Genomic DNA, 22,084 nt, shown 5'->3' with positions numbered 1-22,084 from the left:
GAAACCCTGTCTTGAAAAAACAAAACAAAAGAAAAAATCTGCCCCAGACAGGCTCTCACCAAGCCAACAGCAGCCAACTGCTTGGATCCCCACTGTTTCTTCCTTTGTGGCAAGGCTGGAGGCAATGCCAGCAGGAATCCCACCTCATCTCATCCTTTCAAAAAACCGGTTTTGCGTTTTTTTCTAATTACACCATCCCTAGAAATCTGTGCTTCCTCCACAAGTAGCAAACACTGTCTCCAGTATCCTTTGCCCCAAGGCTTTGAACTCAAGGATTCTTGGTGGTTAAACAGCCCTATGGAGAGGTACCCAGCACAATTGATTGTCCATGGCATAGTCTGGGCAGAACAAGGAAGCTGCCCCCACACCCTTTCCCTCTGAGGCTGTTGGCTAATTGAGTGTGCAGCAAACGTTATTCTCTTGCTCACGACATCTCTGAGTGTTTTGTAGTGGGCTGATGAATGGCGTTGTGCAACTGAGTAGCTGTGCTTACAGTTTGTAAGTTTCTGCGTGCTAAAAGGGAATAGGAGCAGAAAATGGCCCTTTCTTACTCTCCCAGATGCTACATATTGGAGAAAGGTTGGATATTTTAGATAACTGGCTTTGTTATGTGTTTCCTAAATTTCCTAAATTTTGAGATAACCGTAGATTCTTGTAAGTTGTAAGAAACAATATAGAGAGAGCCTCTAAATGCTTTAATCAGTTTTCGCCACTCTCCAGAACTGTAGCACGAAACAATCAGAAAATAAGGACTCAGGCCTTAGTCAGCGGGGGTGGGGTGGGGTGGGGGGGGGGGGTGGGGGATGGGGTGGGAGTGTGTGTGTTTTAGTAAAACCTCACCGTTTTCACAGATTCTGCTTTGGAGCATCATGTTCTAGGCAGTTTTGCCACACATGAGATGCTCTTCTGAATCCTAGTCTGTGAAGGGCTGTCTGTGTGAAGCTCTGGCTTCCGGGACTTCCAGCTTCCTGCTTTTGAAAGGGTATGGTGTCTACCTCCTCAGGGTGAAATCACATCTGTTGCTTCCAGGAGTCTGAACTTGCCAGTTTCCTTTCTGTCGCCTAGAACTTTCAGTGGCCAGAGGGGCTCTGTCCAGCATTCTTGTGGCAATAACTCGGTGGGTGTGATAACTCAGGTAGATCCTTCCTTCTACAAGGGCCGCTGGTATAGCCCGCAAAGACGTTGCCTCGGGCCTATAGCTCCCTCCACCTCCAGCCGGGATTTGCAACCCTGTTTGACTACTGTGTATTAGGAAGCATTGGCATGAGGGAGAATGCTCAGATGAAGTTAGCACTTTTTTGAGGGTGACGTGTGGAGCAGGCATGAGAGGAAGCGGCGGGGTGGGGGTGGTGGAGAAGAGGACGACCCACGCAGCAACCTTGATGGCCCAAGGGCCATCAATTCCAATGGCTTTCCGTTCTGCAATGCTGTGACAGAGGGTTGACTACACTCTCCGAAGGCTGTACAAGGGGCAGTTACTGATGTTCCTAACAGTGGTAGGATGTTCAAAGGTCTCGCCAGGGTCCTTTCCCGTGACCATCAAAGGGCTTCCTGGGGCTAGGAAATCCACGGTCGTCTTCAGGTGACATAAGTGCGGAAACCTTCACTTAAGGTTCACTCGACTGGGCCTTCACTCTCCAGAAATCCTGTGGACCCTGTGCTAAGCTCCAGGTGCTAGCAAATGCCTTTGAGAGGAAAAAGAGGTGGCGGGCAAAGGGCCGAGTGATGGCAGTGCCAGCTGGTGCGCCGAGGTGACCTCGGGGTGCAAGACCCGCACGCGGAGCCAGGGCGTCTAAGTTCAAATCTCCCACGCGGGGGCTCGCACTGCAGGCTCTCAGCCACCACCCGCTCCTCCCTCGGCAGCGGCGGGAGGAGGAGCCGCGCCCTGGCCAGCGTCCCTTTGACTCCTCCCTGCGCGGCTGGGCTCTTCCTCCCCCGCGGCCCGATCTCCCGGTGGCGGCAGCTGAGCGGGGAGCGAGCGCGCTGGGCGCGGCCGTGCCGTGCCGCCCGGCCAAGCTCGAGAGACCCGCGGTCATGGTTTGTGCGGTGGCGCCGGACGCCTGAGCCCCGGAACGCGGTGAGTGACAAGCTGGGGGCGCCCCGGGGATTGCGCGGCCTGGGAGAGCGCGGAGGCCTCGGCGCATTGGCAGCCTTCTGCTGGGGACCCCGTGCACCCCGGGCGGAGCAGATCCGCAGATCCCGCTCAAGCACGCGGTGGCGGACCGGGAGGGGCTCGGTCGCCGGCGGGTAGAGGCGAGGGGGAGGGGCCGCGACGACAGCGGGGGCGGGGGTTGCGCCGGCGCGCTTTTGTGAGCGCTCGCCCCTTACATATGGAAATGACGCCCGCGCGGGTCCCCAGTCGCGTCCTCAGGAAGGACGCTTGCCCGGATCGGCGGCGCGGGCAGCTTGGTGTAGCGGCGCTCGCGGGGTCCTAACAAAGCGCCCTTTCCTTGCAGAGCTTCGGAGGCGGCCAGCGCGGGCGCTCCCCAGAGGCTGACGGAAGGTAGGTGAGGCCGGGGCCGGACCAGGGGTTTGGCGTGTGAGTCCCAAGACCCAGCGGGTGGGCAGGTGGAGCCGGGACGCCGCTCGGGTTGCTAGGGATCTGGGCTGGTCCGCCCTCCCGCCACACCTCCGCTTTACAGACCTGCGGCTCCTTGAGCTGAAAGCTGCTACTGTGCCTAGCTCCAGCAGCGGGCGGACCCGGAGCGAGCAGAAAGGGTTCTTGTTTTGTGGGTCGAGGCCACCCAAGCAGCCTCGAGATCCAGAAGCTGAAGGGGGAGCCTGCGTGGGGAGCCCCTGGGTGTCGGAATGAGCCTCTTGGGAGCGCAGAGCTGTTTGGAGTCCTAAAAGTGGAGTTTTTAGAGGTGCGCGGGATCCATACAGGTCGAGGCTTTGGGTGCAGATAGCAGGAAAGGGGAATAATACATTTTGACAGTTGCTCTGAAAACCAAGAACTCCAGAGAAGAGGAATGTGGCATGAAGTGAGGAGTGGGTGTAGGTTGCGGGGAAGTATCCAAGATTCAGGTCTGAACTGCAGTGCCACCCCCACGTCCCCTAAAAAAGACAACACTGATGGAAATCTGCCTCTGCTTAAAGCTCTGTGAAATTGAGAGAGGTTGGGAGGGGTGACGATGCCAGCTTCAGCCGGGCCAGACCAGGTGAAGGCCCAAATGAAAGGGGAGCTCTGCCACACATCTTGTTTCCAGACAACTTCGTTATTATGAGACAGTCTCGTCGGCTCTTAACTGGAATAGACCCTCGCCAGGCATTGACAAAGTCCGTAGGAAGCTTTCCATGCAGCTAAATTACAACAGATTGTATGGGTGTCTATGGGGCTGCCACGGCGGCAGCTTTTAGCATGCTCATCCCAATTAATCTCATCATAGCACCCGAGCTAGGATCTTGGGACCACGAGCTATTTCTCAGTTGGGTTCTCTCAGATACATCATGTCGGCATAAATGCATCTATTTGCGTGCTTCCCGAGGCTTAACAAACCACAAGGAAATACTTTGGTGGCATCAGAGCAGTTTTTTCTAGGGTCTTCTCCAATATTGAGCATAAGGCTGACCTGGAACATTGGTGTGTCTTGTTGTGGAATTGAATGTAGCTGTACTGGTTGTGGCTGTGCACCTTAATCCCGGTCCTTGGGAGGCAGAGGCAGGTGGATCTCTGAGTTCGAGGTCACCCTGGTCTACAAAGTGAAGGAAAGAGAGGGAGGGAGGAAAGGAGGGAGGGAGGGAGGAAAGGAAGGAGGGAGGGAGGGAGACAGACAGACAGACAGAGACTGTGAACTGTAGACTGTTAGTAAGATTACAGGCTGTCTGAAAGAGGAGCTGGTGTGGCCTCTTCAGCTGTGTGTGCTTGGTGTTCATAGGGAGGTGATGGGACCACTCTGGGCAGGTAGTATTGGCAACCTGTTTATTTTCAGAGCTCTCTGATGGTTTGTAGGGATGCATTCTGAACTGCAGTGTTGAGAAAGCAAATAGATTGCCATAAGTAAAGGTATTGCCAACACACATATGCAGGGGCAAAGAAGAGAAAGCCACTCTTTATGTGGTCCTCTTGTTGAAATGTCATTGTGTAGTAGTTTTAATAGGTGCTTGCTCAGAATGTCACATGTTCTTTTTTTCTTATTCTTTTTCCATTTTAGATATATAATGGTCCTTCATATCAAAAGATGTTAACTCATAGGACAAGAGTAGGGCACCGCTGTATTTGAACAGCCAATCTTAATTTAATAGACAGTGTTCTTATCATGAGTCAAATGTCATTCAAATAAATAGTTTTAAATGTCACTGTAAATGACTTCCTAAACTAACATTTCACCAGTCTTGATGCTTCCATTTTGTGTTGATAATGAAAATACATTTTATAAGTCTTACCCTGTTAGAGGCTTGGCAGTTACACCAGTACATTTTTAGAGGGATTCAGACAGCCTGAGCCTTTCAGAAGGTTTACTTTTATAGACGCCAACTCATTTGTAAGCCAATAAATAATGCAGTTTGAGTTCTGGCTATTGATCTTGCATCTGTTGGACAGAGACTTGTGGGGCGGGCTCACTGAACCTCACAGAAAGATATATTTATCTGATTATATTTACAAATAAGATAATTTAAAGCATTATGGAATTATGCAAATGAAAACTTCATTAGAAATTAGCTCGATTCTTTACTGCAATTTGTGTACAAAATTAGACACTCCCTCTAAAAGCAAAGTGCTCAAAGCGTCAGTATCCTGATTCTGCTGCACAGTTGGGGAAACATCATTTGTAGATGTGAGAACAGACGTTCTCGACTGATGCCCTAGGGAGCTCATAACTTCAGCCGTCTGAAATTAGTTTATGTGAATACAGCTCGAAAAGTGAAAGTTGTTTCAGGCTTCTTTTTTCTCTTTAGAAAAAAAAAAAGTAACAAACACAAAACTGTTTTTCTGGTTTTGTTGTTGTTGTGTTTTGTTTTGTTTTTGTGGCTGCTGTCGTTTTGCTTTAGTAGTTGAATATAGGTTACTGGATCTCTGTTGTACAAAGCCGTTTTTTCCTTAACTGATTAGGTAATCCACCTGCTATTAGGTGCAACAAAAGCCTGGCTTCACATAAACCTTCAGGGCAGTAAAATAGGAAAGCTTCTTTAGGTTGAGAATACATGCAGCAGGGTGCCCTTGGCACAATTAAATTTTAGGGTATGGTTAGCAAAGCAAGATTTCTTTCAAACTCATTGGAATGTGAATTTTCCCTGTTCGAGGCCTGTAGGAGTTCATGTTACATTTTTTTTCCCATCTCAGTTCTGTTCTTGGTGATGCTGTATTGCTTTTGGTTTTCAGCTTGGAGGAGGCACTGTTTGAGTAGGGAGGAGGCATTTGGCAGTTTGTGCCTGAGCAGCAAGTAGCACTTTGTAGATGTGTTTTAGGTAAAAATGGGGCCAATGCTTACTCTGGAGCTTGTGCTGTTGCACTTGCGTTCACTCTCATTATTTCCTTTTTATACTAAAATTAGTACAAGATAAAGCCTAGAAAATTTTGCAGCTGGTAAAACTGTTTGCAGAAAAGAGGGAAGAAAAAGAAACACTTTAATTTGATCATGGGCTTTATTAGGGTCTAATAAAGGCATAGATGAAAAGCCTTAGCAGGCAGGGATTGTCTGTGTTCATCACCACAGCCCCAAAGTAATGAAATTAGTCACTTGGTGGCTACTGCCTGGGCTGTGGACCCCCAACAGCTGTGTCTGAACACAGGTTCGAAAGCATCTATTATGATACTCTAAAGGGAAGAGGCTGAGCCTAGCGGGGCACACAGACATTCCGGAGAGCTGTTCAGCTGCTGGGCCATCTGGAAGGGAAAGAAAAGGCCTGGGCTAGGGGCTCTGGCATTGTGCTTATTTATTATTTGGTTTGCACTAGCCAGACTTTGTCCTCTTTTCAGTCCCTCCAGTCCAGAACAGACAGCCATGTTGGATGGGGTTCCAGTCTTACGGGCTCCTTTCTATATAACCTGAGGTGGGGAAGTTCACACATGCACTTCACACTGCCCTTCTGGGTAACACTTCATTACCTCAGCCCCACCTCCACCTCTTTCTTTGGTAGTCCTAGTTGGCACTGTGTTTTCATCAGCTGGGGAAGCTGAACAAGTAGCAAGCTGCATGGATCTGTGATGGCTGTCTTCTGTCCATCTGTGGCCTGGTGACAGCCTTGTTTTGGGTTCTTTGGGAGGAAGATGCTCCGAGTAATTGTCATTATGGACAGTTATTGGGTAGTAAATGTTTTGATTGCTCACTCTACGCATCTGCCTCTTGTTTAACTGTCCCTAGTTAGAATGCCACACACCAGCCTTTTTATTCCAAAGGAGTCATAAAGGCTCTGGCTAGCTGATTGGGAAGGTCATTGGTGAGGTTTCCCTGAGGTTGTGGCTGACATCATTAAACTAGAATTGCTCTTTGCAACTTCCAGGAGGATTTACTACTCTGATTCAGCAGTGTAAATTTCCTGCTACTGATGGGTGTCCTGCTGGGCTTTGACTCCGGAAAGCACTGGCTTCCCAGATTAGACATTCAGTGTTCCTTTGGGGGAAAGACATGGAATCATGTCCTGAGCTGTATCCATTGCTGAAGGTCTGGGCTCTTCATGGCCATCTTATATAAAACCATGTTTCTTTTTAGCCTCAAATACAGTGCTACTTTAGGAAAAGAGAGAGCATGCCTATTGTATCTGTGTAATCCTAGAGACTTACAGGCTGTACTCATTCGATCAATGGACCAAAGTAACTGTGGGCTCCCCGGTCCGCATTCCACTTTGGAACAGTGTGTGACCTGAGACTGTCCGAGGTCTCCTCAGCACTGTCCAGCTGGTCGACACAGAAAGGGTAACATGAGTTGCCACGGGTGCCATTTCAGTGGGTCCATCAGTGTGTCATCCTGTGCATGTATAAGATTGAGAGGCAATAATGGAATCTTAGCCCCTCCTCCATGGCAATGCTGTGGCCTTCGGTAGGTTGCTTCATTTTGCCTAACCCCCAATTTCTACACTTGAAATGGGGACATGATGCTATCTATGCTCGTGAATTAGGAGGATGAAGTTATGTGAATGAGATGGTCTACATAAAGTACTTGGCTGGGCTCATAATAAATGCTGGGAAGAACATAATGGTGCCTACTGAATTCCCTGCTGTGTCTCAGCCTTTTTGCAGTTATCTGACATTAAATTTGCCAATAATCTGCCTTTTAGGTTCAGGGAGTCAAGCATTATTTGTTGCCATCATCACTTAATATAATGATGTGTATGCAGGTGACATCAATTGCTCATTCTTTTTTTTTCCCATTAAATCCTTTTGAAGCCTTTTCTTTTCTTTTAAATTTTTAAAAAATTTATCCACCTTACATCCTGATTGTAGCCCCCTCCCTCATCTTCTCCCAGTCCCACCCTCTCTCCCTCTCCTCCCCAAATCCTCCTCCCCTAGTCCTCAGAAAGGGGGAAGCCCTCCTCCCCGACCATCTGTCCTCAGCCTATCAAGTCTCATCAAGACTGCCTGCATCCTCTTCCTCTGTGGCCTGGCAAAGCTGCCCTGACAGAGGGAAGAGATCAACAAGCAAGCAGGCAACAGAATCTATGTCAGAGACAGCCCCTGCTTCCCATTTTAGGGGACCCGCAAGGAGACTGAGCTGCCATCTCATCAGACCACATCTGAGCAGGGGGTCTAGGTCCTCTCCATGCATGGTCCTCGGCTGGTACATCAGTCTCTGCAGGCCCCCCTAGGTGTGAGTCTCAGCATCTGCTTCAATCCTCTGCTGGGTGGAATCTTTCAGAGGACATCTATGGTAGGCTCCCGTCCACTGTGGGCAGGCTGGCTTCTGTGGTAGGCTCCCGTCCACTGTGGGCAGGCTGGGGCTCCCGTCCACTGTGGGCAGGCTGGGGCTCCCGTCCACTGTGGGCAGGCTGGGGCTCCTGTCCACTGTGGGCAGGCTGGCTTCTGCTGATTGACATAACTTATTCTCCTAAGCTCCTGCTTCCTTTCCTGGCCTCAGGGGTTTTCTTGCTTGATCTTTCAGTTGCTTCTCTTGGGCCTGTTTCTCTGAGCCTAGCCACTTCCACTAGCTTGCCCTACTTAGTTCTAGGACAACCCTTCCAGATGGCTGTTGTTATTCTTATTGTCCAAACAAGGGGACTTGTCAAGTGTTTTAGCACAGAATCTCCTCCAAAGTTTCGTCTCTGAGCTGAGAATGCAGCTGCAGTCTGTGACTGCATTGGTGACGTCAGACACACTGAATGGCACTCTTGGTGACTCCACTGTAGTTCAGTAGTCATTGTCGGAGATCTATTTCTTCTTGGTTACACCTAACACTGAGAATGCCCTTGAAAAGGAGAGCTGTGTATGTGGAAGGCGTCAGTGCAGGAACTGTCTATGATGATTTGGCCACGGATTATTCTCCTTGGTGGAAATACAAAGACCCTAATGAAGTAGAAAACGGTAACCCTTACCCTTGTGTTTCAGGCAAGTGAGGAGGGGAAAACTCTCTTGCACAGGAATTACAGATGAACATTTGGAGAGTTGTATCAACCAGTAAAAATGCATTTGGTGCCAGATGAGAACTAACAGCTTGTCACCATGTGTAAGATCTCCTGGATGTGGCAATTGGAACACTTGCTCCACTGGGGTAGAGTGCTCCCTTCACCCATATCACCCCACCGTCACGCACCCATCGCCTCCCCCTCATACACCCCTCACCCCCCACCCTCATGCACCCCTCACCCCCTACCCTCATGCACCCCTCACCCCCCTACCCTCATGCACCCCTCACCTCCCCCTCACCCTCATGTACCCCTCACCTCCCCCTCACACACCCCTCACCTCCCCCTCACACACTCCTCACCTCCCCCCTACCCTCATGCAACCCATGACCTCCCCCCCCATGTACCCTTCACTTCTCACTCTCATGCACCCCTCACCTCCTACCCAACCCCCCATGCACCCCTCACCCCCCCCACCCTCATGCAACCCATCACCTCCCACCCCCATGCACCCTTCACTTCTCACTCTCATGCACCCCTCACCTCCTACCCAACCCCCATGCACCCCTCACCTCTCACCCCAACGCCTGCCTTCAGTCAAAAGAACATTCTCCTAAGCTTGCTGTATCTACGGAACCTGGGACAAGGGGGAAAACTCTACTTTCAAATGAAAGAAGTTTGATCTAGTGAAAATCCAACAGCTTCCCTAAATCAGATAAGGTAGCTAACCAGACTCAGACCAGCGATAGGGACAGATCTTCTCAGAATTGACTTAGACAAGTGGTTCTCAACCTTCCTAATGCTGCAACCCTTCAATATCGTTCCTCATGTTGTGGTGACCCCCACCCCACCATAAAATCATTTTCTTTTTTTTTTTTTTTTTAAGATTTATTCATTTATTATGTATACAGTGTTTTTTGTACCAGAAAAGGACATCAGATCTCATTATAGATGGTTGTGAGCCACTACGTGATTGCTGGGAATTGAACTCAGGACCTTTGGAAGAACAACCAGTGCTCTTAACCTCTGAGCCATCTCTCCAGCCCCACATAAAATCATTTTCATTGCTACTTCATAACTAATTTTGCTACTGTTATGGATTGTAATGTAAATATTTGATGTACAGGATATCTGGTATGCCACCCTTTTGAAAGGATTGTTTGACCCCACCCCCTCCAAAGGGGTCACAGCCCATAGGCTGAGAAACATTAGCTAATGTTTCTAAACAGAAAATAGAGTTTGAAGGGGAAATGTTAGGGTTCTTTCACTTTTAAGTTTATAAACCCATATACAGATATCAAAGAAAAATAGAATTGTCTGGCTTTTCTGAAATTGGCCAGATTACAACCTAGAGGACTCTAAGAAGGAGCCTCACAGCTGTGAAAACCCCAGAGCCCATGGGGGTTCCCGGCAGATCTTAGTTGACAATTAACTGGCCCACTCTAGACGAATCTCATTAGCCAAGCTTGGCCTTGTCTGAGTTTCTTCTTTGTGTGGCTTGAGTTAACACCTTGGTGTTTCTTTTCTGAAGCTTTGATGTTTATGTAGCACTCCCAACATAGTTTGAAAACATTTACATACTGATCAGCTAACCCAACAGACCAACCCTGGGAAGGCAGCCAGAGCCTGTAGCAGCACCTCAGTGGTTAGCTGCTGATGGAAGACACCATCCCTGGCCTGGAAACCTGGGATCACACTTTGCCCAGGTGCTTTCATGGGGGCCCTAAACACTGGGTTGTGTTGCAGCATCCTTCCAGCTCATCTCCTGAGGTCCCCTGGTTTTGGAGGTCATGGCCTTGTCTTTTTTTGTTTGTTTGGTTGGTTTTGGTTTTTCAAGACAGTGTTTCTCTGTGTAGCTTTGGCTGGCCTGGACTCACTTTGTAGACCAGGTTGGCCTCGAACTCACAGAGTTCCACCTGCCTCTGCCTCCCCAAGTGCTGGGATCACAGGTGTGCAACACCAGGTTCACCGTGTTTATTTGTTTGTTTGTTTGTTTTGAAAACTCACTCTGGCCTGGAACTCAAAGAGGTCTTCCTGCCTCTGCCTCACAAGTGCTAGAATTAAAGGTGTGTGCCTCTAGGCCCGGCTATTTGTCCAGGCTTGGCATATTCTGGACAATTTTCTATGGAAAGAAAGCAAGCAGCCTAGAACAGCAATGAATTGTTTCAAAAGGTCCATAGCCTTGGCTCCTAGCTGTGTGTGGCAGCTTAAATGCCACGATTTCTGCATTATTGGGAGCCGTTCTTTGAATTCTGACTCGGCTTTGTTTAGTTTAAAGGTGCTGCTTTTATTGTCAGGGCTCTTGGGGCTTGAACCCAGGGCCATGCACATGCTCAGCATACATGATGTACCACTGAGCTACATCCCCCGCGCCCTGGTGCAAGGTGCTGGGTTTTGTAGTCAAGGACTTGGCTGAAAGACTGATTGCAAACAGCTGAGGTCACCGTCCCAAGGGTATGGGATATGTTTGGCACTCTTCACTTGCATCATGAAGTTTCTTCCAAGTTTACAGCATTTGGGCTGGACCCAGCACACTAAAAATTGATTATTGTATACAAGGAGAAAGAAGGGGGGGTGTCCTCCACACACACACACACCCCGCCTATTGAAATAGGGTTTCTCTGTGTAGCCTTGGCTGTCCTGGAGCTTGCTCTAATTGATCAGCTGACCTCAAACTCAGAAATCCATGTGCTTCTGTCTCTCAAGGTTTGGGATTAAAGGTGTGTGCCACCACTGCCTGGCCTATGAACATCTTATTCTTGAAGTAAAATACCTGGAATAATGTGGCTTTATTTTTAGCAAAAGATGGCTCGGAATCTTTGCTGACTTCAGGTTTTTAGTGCTCCTAGGGAGAATGAAAGCCTGAGACTGGCTTTTGGGGGTCGGGGTGGGAATCAGTCATGGATGACAGGGCAGACAGGAATGAAGCATGCATTGCTGGAGGTGGTGGGGTTCAGAGATGCTATTCAACTGTCCGAACACAGCCAGTGGCTCCTCAGGAAAGGCTGTGGTGTTTTGCCCTTTCGCTAGGCAACTCAGCACCAACTAGGACACTCTGGGACTCCAGAGATCCTCAGGGAATACTGTCTGTCACACTGCGTGTAATTGCACCAGCAAGGCTAATTGAGTAAAAGGCATCTGGGCCTCTGTAAATTGGGAGGTGGCTGAGCCAAAGCCCCTTGTTGTAGCTGTGATGCAGAACACCTAGGCTGAAGTAATCAGTGTGGCCACACCTCACAGCCAGCATGGGGACAGGGTGTCTGGACGTTGCTGACTTGCCTGGCAGCTCTGACCTGTAGTGACAGTGGTCTAGCAATTCTCTCACCTGACCTGACCGGCTAGCAGAAGAGCCTTTCACTTTCCTGAGTCCTCGGTGTTGACAGGGGAGAAGCAGTCTCAGCTCTGAGTCTGACAGACAGGCCATTTACGCCTGGAAACATCAAGAGGGGAAACTGCCTGCCTAAACCCTTCCTGCTGGTAATGTTACTTTCGTTGTAGCATTGTAGTTGTGCCCTGGTGCTGATGTGTGTAGGAGTACCACTGGCCTGGCAGGGCCTTGCTGCAGAGTGACTGTTCCAAGTGGCTGATTGGGGTTGGGGGAGATGCATGTTTCATCCAGAAGTGACCTGCCCCAACCTGTCTTCCTCTCTGTCCCACACAGGTGAGCACTGTGGGCTATGGGATGGATGAGGTGGAGCAGGACCAGCATGAGGCCCGACTCAAGGAGCTGTTTGACAGTTTTGACACCCTGGGAACTGGGTCTCTGGGTCAAGAGGAGCTGACTGACCTCTGCCACGTCCTGAGCTTGGAGGAGGTGGCCCCAGTGCTACAGCAGACGTTGCTTCAGGACAACCTCTTGGGCAGGGTAAGATCTGGGGAAGAGCAGAGTTTGTGGGAAGTGGGGGAGCAGGGGTGATGGCAAGCCACAGGTGTGTTGCAACTTGTCTCTTGCAACCTAGCCGTTAACCCTGGGGGCGTATGGTTTGTGCCCATGATAAGGGCATGATAAATTTAGGCTGTGCTTGGAATTAAGTTGTACACTGAGCGTTACAGGCAACAAGAGGAGTAGGCTGCTTCCCAGATATTCTCCCTTGTTCTTTGTGGGTCATTTCATTGAATCCTCATTCATCATTGAGACAGAAAAGGGTGGAGTGAGATTTCCATGGAAAAGAAGGAAAAGGCAGGAAGAGAGCTGCCCCTTACAGGAAGAGTGGGGTTCTAGAATAACTTTTTAAAAGCTGTTTTGGGGTGGGGGTGGGGGTGTCATTTTGAGGTGAAGATTAAACCTTCCATCCAGGAAGTAAGACAGGAAAGTGAACACAGCGCAGGCCATTTCCCAACATGCACTGGGAATGTGTGTGAAAGCCAATGTTAACTTCCACATTTGACAACAAATGGTAGTGCCCCCGTCCCCCCCAGATCAAGTCATAGGCCAAAGAGAAAAGAGGTCTCCCCCTGCCTCAAGCCTCTAGCAGTGAGAAGGACATTGGTCTAGTCTGAGAATGCATTCAGTTCTTCCATTCAGAATCAGCAGCCTCGCTTTCTGATCTTGGCGCTGGGACAAGCCAAATGACAGAGGTGAGATGTCTGAGCTTTGTTGGCAACTGTGACACTTTTGTACACAGGGTTTGTCCTGTGTTATAGCTCAAGGAAGCAGTCACAAAGCTTAGCTTGGTTCTGGGCTTCCTTCTCTTCACTTCTTGCTCACTGTCTTTTAACTGACCAGCGGATAAGTGACCCAAGGCGTAGTAGATGATATTGGCTGTGTGTCACCTGAAGAAGACAGGCATAGCACTGACCATGAAATTAATGTACCAAAAAAAATGATATTAGGGGACTTGACATCATGCGTATGAGGTCAAACGGCTCACACAGTTAAGGAAAAAGAAGTTGAACTAGTTGCAAAAAGTAGGGCCACTCTTGGTCACTTTGAGGAAGATGGATGCTTGTGAGGATATGAGATACCTAGGAAATGCTAAAACGACTCATTCCCAAGGCAGGACACATAGGAGCATGAAGGGGCAAGTCGTCTACTCCATGCTATGTCATGCACCCCAGGGAGTTTCAGGCATGGTGGAGAACAGGGTAGCATCTCCCTGTGTGGTCTTCAGGTTTCAGGCCTTTGGGTGATGAAGGAGAAGTTGCCCTAGTGCTTCAGAAAGCACGAGGGGCTCTCCCTGGGAACCTCTCTCGGGGTCAAAGGGGACCCTCCCCTGCACACAGATTCCACCCCAGCAGCTGGCTAACCGTTTGCTCTCCAGCTGTTAGACCCCAAACCAGGGAACAGTTATCGATTGCTTTGCTAATGGCTTGACACCACCAGCCGGCTTCTTACGTTTGCTATTTGCCTGAATAATGAACACCTAAGCGGTGTAGAGTGTGATATTTACTTAGTGAGCCGGCGATAAAGTTAAATAGATGTCTGCATATTGATTTCATGTGGGAGGTCCCCGGTGACTGTCTTGAGAGACAGGGCTGGCATGAATTAATGCACTCCTGTTAAATTTGCATTTTTATGAAACAATTATTCTCCTTGGTTGATCGCATAAACTTGGCCGTATGCTGTGAAGATGTCTCACGGTTTATAACTGTAAGTTGTAAAGCACTAAATCTCTTAGAGTTTACTGGAGCCCTTCTACGTATCACCTTCATAATACATTGAGTAGGGAGTGGACATTGTTAAAGTGTAAGTGTCATGATACATAGTAAGTGATGTGTACCGATGTGTGGAATTTCAATACATATGTGTCATGCATCATGATCAGGTCAGGTGACTGGCGTTTCCTTGTTCTGAGACCATCACAAATCCTTTCCGTTATCCTTTTTTGAAATATTCTGTTAATCATTATCAACTATAGTTATTCTATCTTTTTAACATTTTAATTTATTTATTCTGTGTGTGTGTGTGTGTGTGAGAGAGAGAGAGAGAGAGAGAGAGACAGAGAGACAGAGAGACAGACAGACAGACAGGCAGGCAGGCAGGCAGGCAGGCAGGCAGGCAGGCAGAGCTGATGGTCAGCAGACAGCTCGTGGTGGTAGGTTTCTTCCCTCCACTATTTGAGACCTGGGGACCTAGCTCAGGCCATCAGGCCTTGGCAGCCAAACTTCTTACAAGTTTTTGTTGCTATTGCTTTTGTTTATTTGCTTGTTTTGAGACAGGGTCTCACTCTGTAGCCCTGGCTGGCCTAGGACTGCTTATGTAGACCAGGCTGGCCTCAAACTCAGAAGATCTTCCTGCCTCTGTCTCCCAAATGCTGGGATTAAAGTGGTGTGCCACCATACCAGTGCCAAACTGATTTGTTTTTATATCAACTATCTTTCTTCTTGTTAGAAGTTTACAAAGGAAGTTAAGGATTGGGCCTATGGCTTAAATGGTAAAGTGACTAACAGGCCTGTGTGGGCCCCCAGTCCACTCTCTGGTTCTACCCCCATCAAAGGGAGGGAGGAGTTATTAGAACTAGAAACATGATTTAATAAGTAGAAAAAGTTGTAGGCTCACTTTTTAAAACCAATATATTTTATTAATAACTTAGTGACTGAGCATATGTCACTTATAACCCGACTAACCAAAACAATAGGAAATGAGGATTAATGGACACAATAACAAAACGTTATTAGTTTCGAGGAACGATTTTCCTGGCACAATCTGTAGGGTTTTTTTGTTTGTTTGTTTGTTTGTTTTGGTTTTTTGTTTTTTAACCTAGAGTAACCAGAACCCTGAACCTCAGCAGGAGCCGGAGCCCCGAAGCCTTCCCTGGAGCGGTTCTCTCTAGAAACATTTCGAAGTGCAGCGATGAACAGTCAAAACTATCCCAAGTCTCCAAAAAGCCCGTCTCCAGTTCTGGGCTCATTTATATATCACCTCCCAGAGTTTGTTCATAGGATCTTTTCAGCTGGCAACAATCAAGCTCCCGAACGAGGTGGCTGGTCTTCTAGTGAATTAGCCTCACCTGTTCTCTCATGAGACCATTCCAATCCCACACTTGGAATCCTAAAAAACTGGTTTATCTCTCCTTCAAAAAGTAGCATGACAAATCCTAATACATTCATCAATTAACTTACCAAATATATATTGTGTGTCATATGTGACAGTCATTCTATTAGTCTCATTGGATGGGTGCACTTTACTAATGTTTATTATACACCTCAGTAGTTTACAAAACTGGCTTTTGGATACATTAGGATCCATTATCTTCCTAGATGCTTATGACTTTAATTTTACCCTTTTGAATATAAACACCTTAATTGAATATAACTTGTAGTGTGTGTGTGTGTGTGTGTGTGTGTGTGTGTGTGTGTGTGTGTGTGTGTGTACGTGTACACACGCACACAGCGAGGCCCCACCACTAGGGCTTCCTCAAGACACAGAAAGCACTGGGAGTCTAGTTTGGTGGCATCTTGGTGGGTTAGTGGTGGAGGAGTCAAGCACTCACACAAGAAAAGAGGCCATATTAACTTTGCTGGGCCAAGCTTTTATGAAGCCAAGTAACCCAACATTAGGTGCCTCCTGTTTCTGGTGCCTTTATTTATTTATTTATTTTCATTAATTTGTATGTTTTAAAAAACCATCCTATAAAGCCATGGGTGTCATTATGGCACTTCCATAAACACTTTGTTTCTTGTGTCTTCTAGATGAGGCTTCCCCTGAGCCTCTTTCTCTTTTATCAGCAATTAGGATAGAAAGGAGATAGCTTGCATTGGCTTGATAGATAGCTTCGCTTTAGTTTAGAGTTGATTGATAGGCAGATAGCTTCGATTGAGTTTAGGTAAACAGTTTAGATTTTGCTTGATAGCTTAGCTTTAAGTGACCTCTCTGGGAACCTTCAGGCTTTATATACGTGATACAATGCATTTTCCTTTCCTTGACCAATATGGCAACTTCCAGACAGGACAGTCTCATCCCCCCCCCCCCCCCCAAGTTTTGAAGGCTTCTGTTACTGTTTTTTTTTTCAAAATATTTTTTTATTAATTTATTCTTGTTACATCTCAATGGTTATCCCATCCCTTGTATCCTCCCATTCTTCCCTCCTTCCCATTTTCCCCTTACTCCCCTCCCCTATGTCTGTGCCTGAGGGGGACTTCCTCCCCCTTTATATGCTCATAGGGTATCAAGTCTCTTCTTGGTAGCCTACTATCCTTCCTCTGATTGCCACCAGGTCTCCCCCTCCAGGGGACATGGTCAAATATGAGGCACCAGAGTACGTGTGAAAGTCATACCCCACTCTCCATTCAACTGTGGAGAATGTCCTGTCCATTGGCTAGATCTGGGTAGGGGTTTGAAGTTTATGGCCTGTATTGTCCTTGGCTAGTGCTATAGTTTGAGCGGGACCCCTGGGCCCAAATCTGCCTATCATAATGTTCTTCTTGTAGGTTTCTAGGACCCTCTAGATCCTTCAACTTTGCCATTCTCCCATGTTTCTCTCATCTAGAGGACTGTGTTGCTTGATACAAATCTAGAATACAGTGGGTTCTTGGCACACCTGTTCCAATGAGAACATGGCACCTGGCAGCAGAGCCCCACTGGCTCCCAGAGTCCCGTGGGTATATGGCTTTTGAAAATAATATTAAGTTGGGTATGGTGGCATACAAGAGACAGAGGCAGATGGATCTGTTGAGTTTGTGGCCACCCTGATCCACTTACCCTGAGTGAGTTCCAGAACAGCCAGGGCTATACAGAGAAACTCTGTCTCGAACCCCCCCAAACCACCACCACCCCAAAAAAGCAAGAAAATGTTTAATATTAAAATTTGATAGCTGTGCAAATATCTAACTCAGCTCCATTTACCTTTCATCTCAAAGTGCTTGGGGTTCTTTCAGGAACATCACCACTAAGTTCCAATGGTGGATGTCCTTTGTTTCCAGGTCATTAAAGGCTCATGTCTTCTTCCTCTTACACATATTTAGTTGTTTGACGAGTAAATCTGAAGTAGAGAAGGGTTTTCTGGTGGTGGTTACTCATTCTGAGTGTGTGCAATTACACGTGATCACCAGCTCCTGCCTATTTATAGCCACCTGCACTCACACTCCCGTGGATATCACTGAACTGAAGCCCTTCAGGCAGTGGGGTGGGAGGAGCTCTCGTTCCCCTTCTGTTTAACCTGGAGGAGTGAGGGTTGTTGTTATCTGTGCTGGCTTTGTGACTCTGGGTAAATCACCCTCCCTCCCTCCTCCTCCTCTACAAGAGTCTCCTTAGAGTTGGTTCAGACGCCACCATGATCAGTGGGGCTTCTGTTCTGTATTGATGACTTCCTGTCCACGTCCAACTCACTACAAAATTTCCAACTCTGTGATTCCGAAGTCTCAGAGTATTTAGTATGGCAGGAAGTAGCGGTGACTGTGGACTCTGAAAAAGCAGGTAGGGCAATCTCTGGATGGCCGTCCTCTTCCCTCTGCAACTGTTTCCACAGTGCCTGATTTTGCAGCCAGAGACGATGCAGTCAGAATGCCTCATTAAAATTTGCCAACATTTTCTGAGACTTTTTATGGGGAGCTTCTTGTCTGCCAATGGACACTGCCGTGCCCTTCAGTGTCCATCACAGCTATTAGTCATCAGGGCTCATCTGTGTGACACACCTAGTGCCTAGTAAGGCCTGTTCAAGGTCAGATGACTCATCTGAGGCAGGGCCAGCATGGGCTGCTGGAATCGCCAGGTCTTGCATTTAAGTGCGTCTCCGCAGTGTCTGTCTCCTAGGCTAATTGTGCAAAAATGAACCTCACTTTTCACACTCCCTCTAAACATCACTGCCACTACTAGTGCCACAAGTACATTGATATAGTGTACTGTCGCAGTACAGTTCTTGATATCAGCCCTCAACTCAAATACTGGCTCCTGCCACTCTTCTATTAAGTCATCTCAAATACTCCAAGCCTCGGCTTTTTTCAGCTGCAGAATGGGAAATGTAATAGCTTCCTTCCAAGGCTGATGGGAGCTCACTGAGGTGTGCGCACCTCAAAGAGGCCTGAAAGAGAGTCAGAGAAACAGCACCTGGCCGAATCTCCCGCCTCTACACGAATGAGTCTTTGATAAATTATTACTTACCCAGGGTAATTTTTCTTTTCTTTGTTTTTGTTTTTGTTTTTGTTTTTCCAAGACAGGGTTTCTCTGTGTAACAACCCTGGCTGTCCTGGACTCTCTTTGTAGACCAGGCTGGCCTCGAACTCACAGCGATCCACCTGCCTCTGCCTCCCAAGTGCTGGGATTAAAGGCGCGCACCACCACACCTGGCTAACACATACTGTTTTCTGACAGGTCCATATTTCTATATATATTAATGTCCTGAAATTTCTGTCATGGATTTTCTTTTGTGTTGGTAGATACAAACTGACTACATTTAATGACAGTTACATAGCGCTTTGTCTTGCTTAATAAGCTCACCTTGTTAAACGCTGGTTTGGATTCGCCAACCTTGGGTCTGTTTGAGCATGACCTATGTATATTTGCTCTCCATGACTGCACAAGGTGATTGTGGGCAAAGCTGGATTCTTTATCCTTCCACAGGCATCATTCTAAGCTAGCATGCACCTCTTGTGTAGCAGTTAAACTGTTTTTTTTTTTTTCCCTTTTCTTTCAGAAGGGCAAATTGTCTTCCTAAAATTAAAACAGCATTCATACAAAATGTAGTGGGGAATAATGATAAGGTGAAGTCTGGGAAGCAGTGGTGGAGAGAGAGAGAGAGAGAGAGAGAGAAAGAGAGAGAGAGACAGACAGACAGACAGACAGACAGACAGACAAAGACTCGACTAGTCTTCCTGTTTATTTGGTTTAAATGTCATGTGTGTTTGTAGTAAGGCATGTAGTTTCTGCACTGCTGCAAACTGCCCTTGGAGGCATGGATAGGGAGATGCCTATGAGATGAGTGGCAGCACTTCTTACTCAGATGGGGAGAGTACCCACCAGGGCACGCCCACAGCCTGGAAGCTTGTCACCTTGGAAGACCGCATTGCCTTGTGTATTTGTATATTTCTAATATTTGACATGCTACACTAGTAAAGCTCCCTTGGAGGGGAAAGGGGCACTAAAACTTCTTAGTTCCTGAACACGATGAGAGCAATCCTAATGTGCTTCTTAACAGTAGGGGCCACTTACCAGTTTTTTTTTTTTTTTTGGTTCTGGGTTGAACCCTGAGGGGCTTTTTACCACATCAGTATTCATGAGCATTGATGGAAAAGCCACAGTCACCTACCTCCATTAGAGAATGCTCTCCTTGAATCAAAGATGTGGCATTTACTGCTGTTTAAATCCCGGGGCCCAGAGTCTGCACGCCCTTGCAAGAAGGAAATAAAGACAGAAACGAGGCTTGACGCTGTGCTAATGGTTTATCGCAGCTGCTGAGTGCTGTCTGAGGTTTGTTTGAAGGAAGGGACCAACTAAGATAGGTGACATCAGACAACCTCTGGCTTAACAGTCATAGACACTTTATGATCTAAAATGAGACTCCTTTTCCACTCTGTATGACCATTTTGGAAACCTTTAACTCTGCCTGTAGTTGTCTTTGAGAAGTCAAGGTCACAAACCAGGCCTTATTTCCTTCCCACTGGCCAAGTAGGACATACTGACTGATCAGGGGCCCTTGCCAGCTGGCTTTGTCTCTTTCCAGGTACTCATCAGATTCTATCTTCCTGTCGCTAACACACTGTCCTCTCTCCCACATTCCATTCTCCTGCTCCCTGGAAAGTAACTGATAAACTCCTTGAGAGCAGAGGTCAGGCATCTTGAGTTCGAGTTCCCCATCTGCTGTGCAGCAGGCACCTGCTGGCTCATCATGAGGCCCAAGGTTTGACTTGGTGTGATGGGGCTCTGCCCGAGTCAGGCAAAATGGCAGGGTCTGGTAGAGCCATATTAGAAGGCCCGGTTCCCAGGTAACCCTGCCACTTGTAAGACACGTGGCCAGGAGCAAAGCACCTGCCTTCTCCTCTGAGCTTATAGATGGGATGGGTGTTGTGAAATCTCAAGACAAGCTGCCTAGGGGGAAGACCTGCAAGAGAACCCGACTCACCTCGGATTAGCCGAGATGTGCTCCTCTCGGTTTCCAATAACGGAATCTTTTACCCCACGTACTGACACACAGAGGATCTAAAAAAAAGGGGGGGGGGGATAACCACTAGAGAGTCAAAAAAATTTGGTTTAAGTTTTATTTGATCAAAGATTATATTACACATGGTTAGACTGTACTTAATTATTTTTGCCCGCTTAGCTTCTTCAATGTAGTAGAAAAGGATACTTCAGGCTTCACTTACCAGCACTCAGTGCCGAACCAAACAATCCTAGCCTATTAGTGTTTGAGTGCATACATTTCATCTTTTAAAACTAGGTTACATAGAATTGTTAAAATCGTTTGTTTTTTTTTTCTTTTTCCTAAAATAAAAGCATTGTCCATTATTTGTGTTTGAGGAAGCCTGGTTAATAATGTCAGTTAGTTTTTGTCCTTACCTTAGGGGTTTCTGTCTTTTGCTTGCTGTTTCTGGGCTGTAGTAAGTGGAGCACAGCAGGGTGACATTTGTGTTAAAGCAGTAGAGGTGTGCTGTGGGACACCTTTAATCCCAGCCCTCCAGAGGCCAAGGCAGGCGGATCTCTGTGAGTCCCAGGCTAGATAGTGAGAAGCTGTCTTAATGACCACAAAAAGGGGTGTGTGTGTGTGTGTGTGTGATACTGGAGAGATGGCTCAGTAGCTAAGAGCACTTATACTCTTGCCCACACACATGATGGGTCACAACCATCCATATCTCCAGTTCCACAGGACCCAGAACTCTTTGCTTCCTTCTGAGGGCACGGAGCACACACTCGGTGGGAGAAACACCCACACATATAAAGTAAATGCATCTTAAAACAACCACAGTTGGGGGCTCCTGCCTTGGTCCTATCTATCCTGCATCTCTCACGGCAGATGTGCTCTAAGCCGCAGCCAGGACGCCTCACCCGCTGGTTTCCTCACTGTCTGCCATATGGTAGACAGTGAGATAATCAGGGCTGTGGGATTAGGGACCTACCATCCCAAATGCTTCTGCTTGTCACATTGTAGTCAAGGGGACTTCAGCTCCACAGAAGACCTTTAAACGTTGCCTGAAAGCAATTCCAGATTATAGGGGCCTATGCTTTGTGTCAGGGGAGGTTGGTAGACCCCAGGGGTGAGCTTCATAACTTCTGTGTACTCAACTGAATTAGTCAGGGCCAAATTCAGCATTGAAGGCTCCCGCCCCACAAAGACAGTCTCATATGACTCTGGCTTGCGACTTGCTACGTGGTTTGAGGCTGGTCTTGAACTCTCAATCCTCCTGTCTCCACTTCCCAAGTGTTGTGATTACATGCAGGCACCACCACACCCAGTACTCAGGAAGACTCTCATTTATGACTATCAAAACACTGACTGCAAAAACCCCACAGAGACCCGAGGAATCAAGTATAAAGCGCTTGAATTTTTCAGGACAAATGTTTCCCTTTTAAATGAGACCCCTGTTTAGCATATCACTGCAGGAGGGGAGACAGGCCTCATTCAGGGCCCTCTGTGAATAACTCAAGTTAGGAAACTCAGAGTTAGGGGTCTCTATGTACAACAGAACAGCTCACTTTCTCTAATTCTCAGCAACTCCC

The 22,084-nt window shown here is 47.6% G+C and overlaps 1 protein-coding gene across 1 annotated transcript in view; it reads left to right on the top strand.

The window, feature by feature from the left end:
- The first annotated feature begins 1,944 nt into the window (after positions 1-1,944).
- Positions 1,945-22,084, top strand: part of Nin (ninein) — a 103,425-nt gene continuing 83,285 nt past the window's right edge. Inside the window, exons 1-3 of the mRNA XM_051147043.1 lie at positions 1,945-2,077; positions 2,457-2,503; positions 12,158-12,361. Coding sequence (XP_051003000.1) covers positions 12,179-12,361 — 183 coding nt within the window. The 5' untranslated portion in view covers positions 1,945-2,077; positions 2,457-2,503; positions 12,158-12,178. The remainder of the gene's footprint in view (positions 2,078-2,456; positions 2,504-12,157; positions 12,362-22,084) is intronic.

The sequence above is a fragment of the Acomys russatus genome, chromosome 1 (genome assembly GCF_903995435.1).
Source record: "Acomys russatus chromosome 1, mAcoRus1.1, whole genome shotgun sequence".
Lineage (NCBI taxonomy): Eukaryota > Metazoa > Chordata > Mammalia > Rodentia > Muridae > Acomys > Acomys russatus.
The sequence above is the reverse complement of the archived record's forward strand: the minus strand, read 5'-3'. Positions and strand labels throughout refer to the sequence as shown.